This window comes from Labrus bergylta, chromosome 5 (genome assembly GCF_963930695.1).
Source record: "Labrus bergylta chromosome 5, fLabBer1.1, whole genome shotgun sequence".
Taxonomy (NCBI): Eukaryota; Metazoa; Chordata; class Actinopteri; order Labriformes; family Labridae; genus Labrus; species Labrus bergylta.
This window is the reverse complement of record NC_089199.1, coordinates 10,580,457-10,594,063: the sequence shown is the minus strand read 5'-3', so window position 1 is coordinate 10,594,063 and position 13,607 is coordinate 10,580,457. Positions and strand designations below refer to the sequence as shown.

Here is a 13,607-nt window from a genome sequence, read left to right as displayed (position 1 = left end):
TTGTCTGGCTCTGATGATATTAATCTTCACTTCAGATCACTGAAACATTCATCTCAGTAACATTTGTCCACAATAAAGCGTCATGTCCAAGTGAAACAACAAGAGTCATGTCCACGCAGCTTTGAAACACATCTCTTGTTTTGTAGCCAATCATTTCATTAAGAAAACCTGAATATGGAGGACTTGTTCCATCATAATCCTCCAAGTAATTCACAAGTATTTATTGGCATTATTTTTTTGCAAATTTTGACACATACAAAGCTTTTCTAATTTTCTTGTAATAATAGAATTATTTATTATAAAACAGTTCAACAGCTAACATAGTTTATTTACAGGATATATATCATGCTATAATAACATCAAGGGCAACTGAAAAGTGCTAACAAAATAACCTGGACCCAAGAGTTGGAACAAAGTTAAGGCTTAAATGCATATAATGGAAAGTGTTCACTCAGAAAACAAAAGGAAAATGGACATATTCAAAGAAGCATGATTGTTCAGTTAAGACATTAATGGTGAAAAGCAAAACCCATGAAGATTTCCAGAAAGGTAACACATCTGTTTGTGCGGCTCAGTGACTCTTAAATGTCAGTCTTATGAATATTTATTTGCACAGGTGCAGTAGAGACCAAAACAAACTATTTCAGAATAATCAAAAAAAAAGAACACTGGAGAATTTGCAAATACATATTATATTTTGGTATTTTAAGTGAATATTACAAAAACATATTGTTTCAAGTACACGAAAGAAGAATCTCACTCAATTTAGATTTTCGGTGAGGATTTCTTTTTATAAAAACACTTTTTATAACAGTATCAATAGGTCAGGGTTTATTTTGAGGAATACTTGAGAATAATTCAAAACATATTGTAAAAGAAAATAGGTGGATCCATCTTCATTGTGAGGTCAGGGGGGATGCTGGAAACTTGGTGAGGATGACAGTAACAAAAATGTTGACTCATTATTTATGTGTGCATTATAGCCACATAACTGGTGAAACATCGCAAACACAGACATAGAGTAGCACGATTTACATGACTTAACTTTATATAAGCATTCACCTTTACGTTCACTCGGTAGCCCAGCTAACGGAAGACCATCTCTGAAGCTTTTTTTTTTTTTTTTTTTTTTGAAAAAACTTAACTGAAGAAAAAAAAAACATATTAAAAACAAGTTAATCCATTTTAACACAAAATAAGTTTGAAAAGATTTTCCATGTAGCTGCCCAGAGCGATACTTTTTTTTTTTTTTTTTTCTTCCTGTGAAATCACGTAGAAAAAGACATTTTAAGGCCTGTCTTTCCTTCCAGGCCTGAAAGTGCTGAAAAGTCATCTTTGGATGTCCCCGGTAATACTTTCTGGTCAGCAAGAAAGAAACAGAGGAAATACTCATGACATGAGCACCTCTTCACAAGATGCTTGAACAATCTGGCACACTTAAAGGTTCATGTCTGTGGGTTCAAAGTCCGTCGAAGGAGCACAGATATCACAGGGATCGTTTCAAATGAGGAGCTCAGATGAGAGAGATCCTTATAGGGATGGTGGGAGACTCTGTCCTGTGCAGAGGGGAGTGATGGGACACAACATGTTCCACCAGTGTGTGTTTGGACATGTGCTTCATAAGGTATGTCTCCTGGTGAGAAAAAAACAACAACAAAAAAGTTAGACATCCTGCTGCAGTTTGCTCAGATTTTAATATATATATATATATATATATATATTTTACTTGACTGTGATTTCTCACTCACTGAGGTGTATGCCCGACCGCACATGCTGCAGCAGTAGGCCTTGGCGTTTTTGATGGCATGTGCAGACAGGTGGATCTGCAGCGAAGCAGAGTCTGAGTAGGCACGGTAACAGTTGGAACATTTGAAGGGCTTGTCCTTGTTGTGCTGCCGCTGGTGAGACTTACAGCAGGGAACACAAAGACAAAAAACCCAGAAAAACTTAAGTCAAGAAATCTAACCCAGCAGAGAAGGATTGAGTTGGAAAAGGAGTAAATGTTTACCTGCAGATTAGACAACTGAGTAAAAGCTTTTTCACATCCAGGATGGGCACATTTATAAGGGCGCTCACCTGTGTGGATTCTGAAATAAAAAAACAAATACTGTTGTTTGTATGGCTTAAATGGCACTGTGACAGCAGCATTGTTTAAAATAACTACAGCTGATAGAGTAACCGAAGCAGAAAACATTATCAAAGAGCTCAAAAAGTGACAAAATGATTCTCTTGCTCAATAAAAGATCTTGATTTACCAGGAAGCCTTTACTTTTTTTTTTTTTTTTTTTAAAGCCTATGATTAATCACATTTAACAAATTTGATATTTATACATACACTATTCCAAAAAAGTTAGTTTGGTGTGTGAAATGAAAATAAAAACAGAATGATGATTTTCAAAACATTGGAACCCAATTATTGTTTGGAAATAGCACAAAGACAACATATGAAATGAAACTGAGGAATTTCACTGTTTTAGAAAAATTAAATGTCTATTATGAACATCTTGAAAAATGAAATAAATACAGAATATGGCAAAATCATATGAATGGCTGCTTCAGGTATGACTATAAAGAATGCTATGTCCTACATCTAAGGCTTGTCACAGTTTGAACAAATAAGAAATGTCATGTAAGCGCTGTGATGAGTGAAGGGATTAGACCTGGTGTGCTGCTGCAGATGGGAGAGCTGTCGGAAACACCTCTCGCAGTACGAGCAGCGGTAAGGTTTGAGGCCAAGGTGTATGCGCAGGTGCTGGGCCAGGTAAGATGCGTTAGCGAAGGATTTGGTGCAGTGAGGACACTTGTGAGCCTTCGCCTCAGTGTGGGTTTTAGAGTGAATCTGCATGTCTGACTTGGAGAAGAAGGTCAGCGGACACATTTTACACCTGAGAGCAGAGGGAAGACGCATATAAAGAGAACACACAGTCAGACAAGAGGATGAAGAAACATTTGATTTCCTTATGCTTCTTTCGGCTGAATTGCATATTTTTTCTCGCAGCTGCATAGTTGAGCAAGCCTAAGAGAGGCCCTGCTTTTAACAACTTTTAGTGCTGACTGACTGAAACTCTAGATTTCCTCTTTAAGCACTTTGCTTTCAACATATCAAGAATGTAGCGTATCAATGTAGCATATCAATGTGAAATAGCTCAAAAATACAATTAAAAATGTTCGCACAGTAAAGGCAGATAAAATAACATCACCATTACAGAACTGAGCATGAAGTTAAATTGGCCTTTGATGGTCAACTTGCAGGTTGGAGACGCCATTGAATCAATGAATCTGAAGTTGTGTTGTTCTCCAGTTGGTTAATGTAAGTCCAATATTTGCTATCTGTTAGTTCTGTCTTTGCTGGTTTCTGGGGGAAGTATTTGGTTCCTCTGTAGCTGCTAAAGCCTCACTCTGCAGTTAGTCATTAACTGTTTCTGTTCGCTTTTGGCAAGCACGAAGAGTACTCTGGGTTTTGATTTTTCTATTTATTGCAACCAAAGACAACCACATGGATAGCGAGCAAAAAGAGTGAAGTTGGAGCCTAAAAACCTGAAACAATAAGTTCATAGACACTAAAAATCTCTCTGACAGACCCACTAGAGACACATAGTCATTTTCCAGGGGATATAACACTACAAGGAATTCACAGGACACCAGCATTTAACCATTAGTATTATAAAACCAGAAATGAATTCAATACAAATCTTTAAAAAATATATATTTTAAAGGCAACAGCTGTACTCCTGCTTTCCAGAAACTGAAATAGACAGACGAAATAAAGAAGATTGTATAAAATAACTACAATGTATAAATGTTGAATAGTTTAATCGATTCTTCCTGCTTTTTTAGGAGAACTCAAGAAATTGTAAACTATTGTGTGCCATGAGTCAGAAGCACTTTACTTTTTTACTTTGGTAATATATAATAAAGTTCCATTGTGTTTTAGGATAGAGAGCAGCCACAATTATAGACGTGTGTTTCCAAACCTGTAGGTTTTCCCTTCTTTGGTGGTGATGGAGACACAGGACTGGTCGTGGCCTGAGGCTAGTATCGGGTAGGGCACCACCAACAGTGAAGACCCGTTCTCTGCTTTAATCTTCTTTCTCCCTCGTTCCTCCTTTGGAGGAGGGCCGAGGAGTCCCACCAGGCCTCCGTTGTTTTTTCCAGGCTCCATCCCGTGGCTGCAGGCTAACCCTGAGATGAGGTGAGGTGTGGGGGCTCCGCCCAGCCGACTGTGGCTGCTTGAGGTGGGGGTGGTAGGGGTGATGATCTCTGAGGTGTTGAGGTTGCCTGTTCTGGATGCCAGCGCCACACCTAGCAGGTAAAAAGTGAAGACAAAGATTTGTGGAAACAATACAATTGTAAGGTTCAAAATTGACATTAACATAAAGGCACTGTCTCAGACAGTTCATGAGTTAGGGTAATATCGATTGTGAGATTGGCAGACAGATTTGGGCAGTGTGTCTGCAGTGTGTCAGCATAACTCTGGCATTGTGCCTGATCGAAGAGGGAGCTGAGCCGCATTCACCTTTCGATTTACCAGTCAATCTACATTCGAACCCTCACCTGAGGTCATGGGCTTTGGGAAGTGACCAAAAGAATGAGATCGCAGATACAAACGGCTTAAATTAGATTCCTCTGAAGGGTGGCTGGGCTCAGCCTTACAAACAGGAGCTTGGAAATTTGGAGAGAGTTTATTGAAAAGAGCCAGTTGAGGTAGTTTGACCTCTGACTAGGATGCCTCCTGGTCGCCCTCTCTACGGAGGTCATGTCCAACCAGAAGCAGACCCTGTGGTAGACCCAGAGCTCACTCGAGGGATTATATATCCCTTATGGCCTGCAGACACCTCAGGATCCCCCAGGAGGAGCTAGAAAACATTGCTGGGGAGAGGGACGTCTGGGGCGACTTAGTAAGCCTGCTGACACTGCGACCCAACCTCAGATATGCTAAGATAATGGAAGGATGGATGAATAAAGAAATCATTTGATTTATGTTGTTCGTCCTTTGTACTCTTGAATTATATGCATACAGCATTTGTTTTTACGATTTTTTTATTTGGCATATTTTTATTAAAAAGACCTGTCTCTCTACGTTAAGTTGTTGACCTAAGCTTTTCTGGTATGTCTTTATCTGTATAGCACATTGAAAGCAGTTAAAAACAGAAAAGACATTTGTGTCTGATTCTTAAGTTTAAATCAATTCAACCAACTGACAGATTAGTGGTACTTTTTCAAAATCCCCAAAAATCTGATGATACACAAATATCCGGTTGTTTAAGTTTTAAATCTGTGACCTGCTTGGATGTACCTGACTGATCTTCAAACATCACCAGTACGATAACATCAACAATTCCTTGTGACTAACCTTGTGTAACCGCAGAGTTCAGCAAACATTTGAAACTGTGTTTAAGTTGAAAATATTACAGCATGATTTTTTTTTAAAGGAACGGTGTAAATGAATGAGCTAGCATGAAGGAGTCCCACATGGTGCACACAAAGTCTCCTCTCTTCTTTGTTTCTGTAAAAACAGGGAGCTCGCCCACACTGACAGCTCTGTGCTCTGCGTGTTACCTGAGACATGGTTCGTCCTGGCGGGATGGTCGATCAGTTGACGCAGATGCCAGTCTTCCCATAATCCTCTGGCTTTGATAGCTGCCTTATCATCTAGATTCAAATTGACATCCCCCAGAATACGACCTAAAAAAAAATAAACAAGAAATTTAGATAAAGAAAAAAAAAAAGTTTAATTATCCTGATCAACAATGTCTTTATTTTTGACATACAGTATATAGTTGGTGTAAAGACTCTGGATGAAATACATATTCAGTAAGTTCATCATATAGTCTTTGTAGTGACTATGTAATGTCCCAATGTTCTAAAAAATAAACAAATGTCCAAAATGTAACTACTTTGGGGGAAGTTCTGGTTACTTGTAAAAGATGAAGCAGACAAACTGTGATGATGGTATGATAGGAGGAATGATTGTTGCAGAGATCATAATTGTTTGTGTACGTTAGTGAACGTTAAGAACTGTGGGTGCGTTCGAATTGTCCCTCCTATCTCCTATCTTTCTTGCTTTAATCTTCAACAACACAATAAGAGGGGGGGAGGAGATACTACAGTTGTACTTCCCCTCTTCTATTATTATCTTGGAATCTTTCGGGTTGTTTTAATTAGTTTGAGAACCGCGGTTTAAACATGTTCCCAAAAGCTGCCTCCAGTAAAATGATGTGGAGATCTACTGACCTAAATAGTGGTTAAAAAATGATGTCAGTAGCAATCCAATCGAACAGCAGCTGACTGTTGGCCTGTTCAACTTGTCCGAGGTCTTGTGATTAAGTATTCTCAGAGACGAGAGGAGACCTTTAGTGTTTTGACACTTTCTCCAAACCTGTGCTATATACCACGCACTTCACAGAGGATGAAGTTTGTTAAGTGTCACAGAAGTCTTGCAGCTTTTTCTCTGGATTTCCAACCACAGGGCTTTGTGATGGGCATGTTGCCTGAGAGATAAGCCCTCACGTGATTAAGACAGCTAGTTAGGGAACTCTACTTAACCGTTATTATCTGAGAAAACAGAAATATCCACTTTACCTTAACGTCATGAGGTTAAGGAAAGATGTGAAGAGAATTCATAAAGGACTTAGGGAAAGGCGATCTTGTTGCTCTGACAATCCGACCACATTTCCACTAGGCGACGTAATTAAATGCGACGGGCCGGCGGAGGTTAATGACGTGGGTCTGCCGTGTTGAAACTACAATGTTCCGAAAATGGACTACTAAAAGCGCATCTAAAAAACTTTCCCCTGTGCCTTCTTACCTGTGAAATAATCCTAATCACTACAAGGTTGGGATTGAAATAAAAGCAATATAGACTACCAGGCTACGAGTAACAAAAGTGAAACCATCACCTTCCTGTCCACTCAGAAATCAACATCAACATAAGTATGATTGTATGAAATTAATTGTTACATTTATGTACGATATAGCCTACACATGTTTTAAGCATACAAATGTACAACTGCACAAAACATTCTTAAGTGAATGAAATATGTTGAATAAAACATCATCTGGATAAAAATGTCTCTTATCTTTTTATCCCTTGATCTGTGTCACTTTACGGTCATCATAAAGGAAGCATTGACCCACCTTTCCTTAACTTTTAGAGAATTTGAACGGCTCTTATCATGGCCGCCATTTAAATGCTTCCAGGTCATTTCACTCAGTTAGGAACCTTCCTAAGCAAAAATGACAATTCGAACGCACCCTGTGTGTTCCCACCACCACCTATGCCACCAATTTCCTGTTCACCTTTGATCTATTGATCCTTCTTGTTGTTTGTTAAAATGAGCTTGCACATTTGATGTACGTGACAAAATATTTTTTCATGGTAAATAATTAACCAACTCATTTGTGTTTGTCTATCGTACTTTTTGTGGGGCAGGTCTGTGCTAAAAATGTAACAGATATAGAGAAGATTCAACTACAAATGTCTATTTTGAAGTGTTTAAAGTAATTGGTACCTGCATTAGAAAGGCTCTAGAAAAAAGAGGACAAGAAATAAGGATGCCATTAGGCCTCAGAGGCCACCAAAGCCCATTTGGAGCATGAGAAACAGAGCTTCTGCATTGCTGATCATACTGTACCATGAATGTTAACGACTGAATTATGTTTTTTAGATCTGATAAAGAAGCCCCAAACATAACATTAAGGTCAGTGCATAAGCAAAAAGAACCAAACTTGGTAACATGAGAAATGCTGATTCTTAACGCTTTGGCAGGATAAGTATGAAGTGAAGTCAGTGGAGGTCGCTGAGGAGTCAACCTTACCTGTGACGGAGCTGGAGGCAGGGCGTGCGTGCAGGGCGATGTCAGGCTGAGATGGGCTATGGAGAACAGGCATCTGCTGAGCTTTGGACATCCCGTGCTGGCCGCTCTCCACCTGGCTGTGTAGTAAGGGCTGCTGGGAGGAGGGGGCTGAGGCAGAAGGCAGATGTGGCCCTCTGATCTTCTCTGCCATCAGCTGCTCCTTGATTTTATTGATCAAGACTAGGTTATCCAGCTGATAGGCGGGAAACGACATCAGTTTAGTCAGTGTCATTTTATGAGGTGATGGTGCCCTCTAGTGGCTGATATGTGACATTGTAGCCAAAACAATCACTGGGAATGTAATACATCTATAATGGCTGAATTAAACCAGTGATTCTCAACCTGTTTTACCCTTTAAAACAACATAATGTCTTATTTTAAACCCCTAATCACAAGTTATGAGTTTAGCCTCTAGCAGAAATAAAATATATATGTATTAATCAAATTTGTAAAACAGTAAATAAGGGGGGGAATGCAGACAACTTTCAGAGGAGTGATATATGTTGATTGATATTTTATACATTCTTTTGTGTAAATCAGTGACAAAGAAAGTGAACTTGAGCCTGTTTACTTAACATGTTGGATAAATGTGCGTTGCTGATGTAGTTGTGGTCGTCACCCCCTATTATTGGCCAGTCTTTAGGACATGTGTGCTAATGAACTATATTTTCTGATTCATTATTACATTGTACCCATTAAATACTTTTGTGACCCCCCTCAGGTCCTTAATGTCAGTTAGCCTAGCTTAGCACAAAGACCGGAATCAGGGGTAAAGTGCTAAAAAAAAGATCTGCCAAGAATCATGTCTGAACCTTCAAAACTACACAACACATTTTTTGTTAAACCAAAACAGAAGTATTTTTTTAAACATTAGTGACAATAAATAGTTGTGTTATCTATTTTGTTATATTTTGATTATGTGTGTAGCTTCATATTTTTAAAAAAAAGACAGAAAGAAGTGGTATTAATCTTCTCAGCCAACTCTTAGCTGGTAAATAAAGCTCCAAAAAATTCCAATTAGTCCTTTAAACTCAACAGCATTCAAAAATAATCTAAAGGAAACACCAAAAAAAAAACTTTCCTTATAAAATCACTTTAACCTCACCTACCTGAAGTGAATGTGTGTGTAAAATACAAGAGAATACCAGAGTCACTTACCTGGCTGGGCATGGCAGGAGGCGGAGGCCAGAAATAGGGATTGTTAAAGCGAGGTTCAGCCATCCTGAAATAAATCAATAGGGTCATAAATCAGGTAAGAGCTGCTTCTTCATCTAACCATCTATCACAGACATGGTCAGAGTGTGTATCGAGTACATGCTGGTCAGACTTTGAACGTAGAGGTTCCCTTAAGAATATTTATTATTTATTTCTTTACTTCTGACGTGAGAACTTTTATTTGTTGGATAGGTAAGTCAATTATTTTTTCTTGCTTTAATCTTCAACATTGGAAGTTATAATTTAAAAAACACAATAGGAGGGGGGGGGAGGAGGTATTGTAGTTGTACTTCCCCTCTTCTTTCATTATCTTGGAATCTTTTGGGTTGTTTTAATTAGTTTGAGAACCGCGGTTTAAACATGTTCCCAAAAGCTGCCTCCAGTAAAATGATGTGGAGATCTACTGACCTAAATAGTGGTTAAAAAATGATGTCCGTAGCAATCCAATCGAACAGCAGCTGACTGTTGGCCTGTTCAACTTGTCCGAGGTCTTGTGATTAAGTATTCTCAGAGACGAGAGGAGACCTTTAGTGTTTTGACACTTTCTCCAAACCTGCGCTATATACCACGCACTTCACAGAGGATGAAGTTTGTTAAGTGTCACAGAAGTCTTGCAGCTTTTTCTCTGGATTTCCAACCACAGGGCTTTGTGATGGGCATGTTGCCTGAGAGATAAGCCCTCACGTGATTAAGACAGCTAGTTAGGGAACTCTACTTAACCGTTATTATCTGAGAAAACAGAAATGTTACAAGTGATGTGGCTCAGATGCTAATCTGTCTCCTGCTCGGCATATATGGGGCCCCGGTTGGTAGAGAGTCTGATGGGAAACAGGGGAGGCGTTGGAGCAAAGCAGGACCTGAATGACGTAGCAAGGTCAGTAATCCAGATAAATATAATAAGCAAAGATTATCTGAAAACAGGATGATGCCCACTGGATTTTTAAAGTTATATTGTATAGTACATCTGTGACAAAAAAAATACAAGGGTGGCATATAGGCTGTATGGGATAGAAATGTCATGTTTACAACAGAGAGTTGCTATTTCATGAATTTATGAGCTTAAAGGCCGTTCTTTCCTTCTCTTCTCTGAATTTCTTTTTATAAAACATTTTACTTTGCATGCTTTGGCACACTTCACCATTCCTAAGTCTGTTTGGCTTAGCAGAAGCATAACACAGTCCACGCCTGTGAGCCAAGAGAAACAAAGTTGATACGTTCAGGGGTGCAGGCGTACAGTAAACCCCACAGAATATTTCTCCAATGCAGCCAGTAGAGATCAGTTTCACTTCCTGGAGGCTCTCTCTGCCTCCAGGGAGCAGGATCAGAAGTTTCCCTGCTGCTAGACATCTTAGTGTCAGTTTGGGATCTGACATTGTTCACAGAAAATGATTAATGGCAGAGAGGTACTCTATATTAGCCTACATACAGTTCCTGTGCAGTACCTTATGGTCTTACTATGCATTTGTAAATATGAGTCCTATTTTCTCAAAACCTGTAGGGTCTAGATCTGCAGCAATTGGACTTATTTTAAAACTATGTGTGCTCATTTGACCAGAATTGTTTTGTTTCGCTGTGGACACTTAGGTAGCTGGGTTTCAATGAATTCTAAAGATTTAAATGTTGCAGATTAAGGATGAAAAAACATGCATTTCTGATGCTAATGAGTTCTACCCACTCCTCTGGGGGCTGTAAATGGACAGCTGAATAATCTATTACGATTTATTAAATATATTTTGACATTTAAACCATCCCAGTGCACAAGGTGTGATATTTCAATGTATTGTTTTGTCTGACAAGCAGTCTAAAAGCATCTCATTTTCCTGTGATGTTATGTTGAGTTTAGTCTTGAGCCCTTTCACAAGTGAACCTAGTAGCTCTATTGAAAATCACTCACTGATTCTTGTGGCTCACTTAATCCCACAAGAACAACTTTTGGTCAGCTGGATCGTGAAAAAAATCTCTAAATACTTGTTTGCCCGTTTACTTGGAACAGAAACTGTTCACTTATAAATGTATAACAAAGTTGATGGCTAAAATATCCTTTGGTAATAATTACTTTTTTCAATAAGCCAACTTCTATCACCCATAGCTGATCCATAAAACATTCAATTATCATTTAACCAAAAAGCCAGGCAAGGGCGGTTTTAGGCAGGGGCCAACAGCGGCCAGTGCCGCTGTAAACTGTGGTCACCCCTCCAAAAGGAAGAGCCCCCCTAATAACACATGTATTTAACTCAACAACCGGACTCACAATCTAGTATTAAATACTGTTACTGAAACAAATATAAATCATGGTATTTTAGGTTGTGGTATTTAATGTTGTGCGCTATTATTTGGCATAAAATATATATATATATATATATTAAAGCGATCATCTTTGTCTATTTTTAACCTGGGGTCTAGAACCACCACTGAAGCCTCATCATATATGATATTAGAAAGTGGCAGTGTAGCATTAGTCTGTAAGAGCAACTTTGGCTGCATAGTTTGAATTCTGTAAGAACCTTTATCATTCCTGTAAGGTAGAGGAGAGGACAGACGATGCTTCCGTTCCTGAATACTAGTAGGATCGCTATAATCATGTGTACAGTTATCACACTGATGGTCAGCATTCAGGGTCAAGAGTTGCACAGTTATGTGCAGGAAGCACGCCTTCTGCAGACTCTAGCTTTACTGTAACAAAGCAGAAAACGGATCATTACTGTTGGATCACCAGCAGAAAGAAATGCTAGTCCAGGTCTGAGACAAAAGTTAGGGTTAACTTTCCCCCCTTTCTGCTCCTGCGATGCAGAATTATAACTCCACAAGAAAACCAAAAGAAGAAAGAGAAGCGGGTCTTTAAACTCGCTGTGAAATGAGAGCATCATCTTGTCCTCCGCAGCGCCTCGCTCTGTCCGCCGCCTCTCCCACATTCTCAGACAGTTTATTAAAAAATGTCAGACAAAAGGAAAACAAAAATGGCAGCCCTGTCTTATTTTTATAAGCAGTGGACGCCATATTTTGCAGATCCGAATATTATAAGGAGCTGATTCTTCAGATGCTATAAAAAAAAAAAAAAAACCCGCTTCGGCGATGCGTAGGGATGTGGCTTATTTGCATAAGGCGTACGAACGATTGTTTACTTTGATTTGCAGGTTTGAATAGCCCGGCGTTAGAAGAAAAAAAAAAAGCCTGACACTTCCTACCACAATCATGATGCTGAAGCTAAAAGCTCTGCAGCCGCTGAGTCTTGAATCCAAATGACGACGTGAATACTGGCGCGTAATGAGAGCTCATGTTTGCACGAGAGAAGAAACGAAATCATTAAACACCTCTGCGCAGCAAATAGTCTTTTTATAGCGCAACTTTTGCCAGACTTGAAATGGAAAACGTTGACGAAGCGACACAGGAAATGTGCATGTTACAGAAAAAGAGTAAAAGGAGGCAGTGGTTATGCATCGGGCGGCCAACATACCTGAAGCAGCGAGAGAAGAAATATTTTATACAGGATTGGACTCTTCTTTCTGCTCGCTCTCAGTCGGACTTCAAACCTTCCGGGTCGCCTGCTGTTCACTTCTGGGTGCTGCAGGCGAGGGACAAAAACGGATTTTTTTAACCCATTTTCTGGTTTCACATTAAATGGCTGGCTGTTTTCCTGCAGATGTTGCGGTTGTGTGCGCAACAGTGGCTTCAGTGCACGTGTAAAGTTCATGTTTCACACAGTGTTCCTGCTCACCAGTAATATTAAACTAATACCCATGTAAGACTGACTTTTTCCTCTTAACGTGTAACATCAAAATCATCTGTTAATTGAGCATTTCTTAATTATTAAGTGGGAATAATTTGCATGCAGGTCGTGTCACCACACTCAAGCCTCTCCGGGTCAGCCCTGTCATGTAGCCTACAATAAATATAAAGTGTAATCCTCTCAGCAGCAGCATGACAGATTGCTAATGTGCTCTATGCTGAGCTCAGCAGAAGGTGGCACTGCTGCCACACATACAGTACACAGGCTCAGGTAGAGGTGAGCAGCAATGTTAAGATGTTGCACTGTTAACACAAATCTATTGCATTCATTATAATTAGATTACAAAATCAATTACCAGTTTTAGAGAGGTGTTATTTCTACCGTAGCATACAGAGTGTGGTGCTGTGGAAGTGTATTATCATTTTGTCAACGGCATTGACACCAATGGAGAATGCTCAGACCTACAGGGAGCTCCCTCAATCTTTTACAGTTATTATTATACTAGGTTCTGCCAATGTTTATTGAAAACTATCAAGTTTAACAGCACACAAAAAATAGCCTCTCAAGTCATGATCAAGTTGAATTAATGCCCCTCTAAAACAGAAATATATCTGAAATACTTTATTAATCCCTGAAGGAAATTCTATAACCAATATATAGGCAGGTTTTAACTGTGGGTGTAAACAGAAACTGTTCTTTTATCCATCATGATCATCAGAAAAAAAAGCTGTCCCTCAGCACTGTTCATGTCTGGAGAGGCCATGTTTCATCACTGTTTAACCTGCACGCATGGTGGCTTTCATACCGAA

At 39.3% G+C, this 13,607-nt stretch overlaps 1 protein-coding gene across 2 annotated transcripts; it reads right to left on the bottom strand.

The window, feature by feature from the left end:
* Positions 1-206: 206 nt before the first annotated feature.
* znf362a (zinc finger protein 362a) lies at positions 207-12,706 on the bottom strand. 2 transcript variants are annotated; one of them, XM_020629091.3, is made up of 9 exons: positions 12,526-12,706; positions 9,015-9,078; positions 7,818-8,049; positions 5,560-5,685; positions 3,975-4,302; positions 2,661-2,885; positions 2,009-2,087; positions 1,749-1,907; positions 207-1,633 (listed from the first exon to the last, which is right to left on the bottom strand). In XM_020629091.3, exons 2-9 carry the CDS (start codon positions 9,075-9,077, stop codon positions 1,514-1,516), a joined length of 1,332 nt encoding a protein of 443 aa, XP_020484747.1. In that variant the 5' UTR covers position 9,078; positions 12,526-12,706; the 3' UTR covers positions 207-1,513. The 2 variants fall into 2 exon arrangements, with proteins under 2 accessions (XP_020484747.1, XP_065810798.1); XM_065954726.1 differs by lacking the exon at positions 12,526-12,706 and adding an exon at positions 12,257-12,450.
* Between the last annotated feature and the right edge of the window lie 901 nt (positions 12,707-13,607).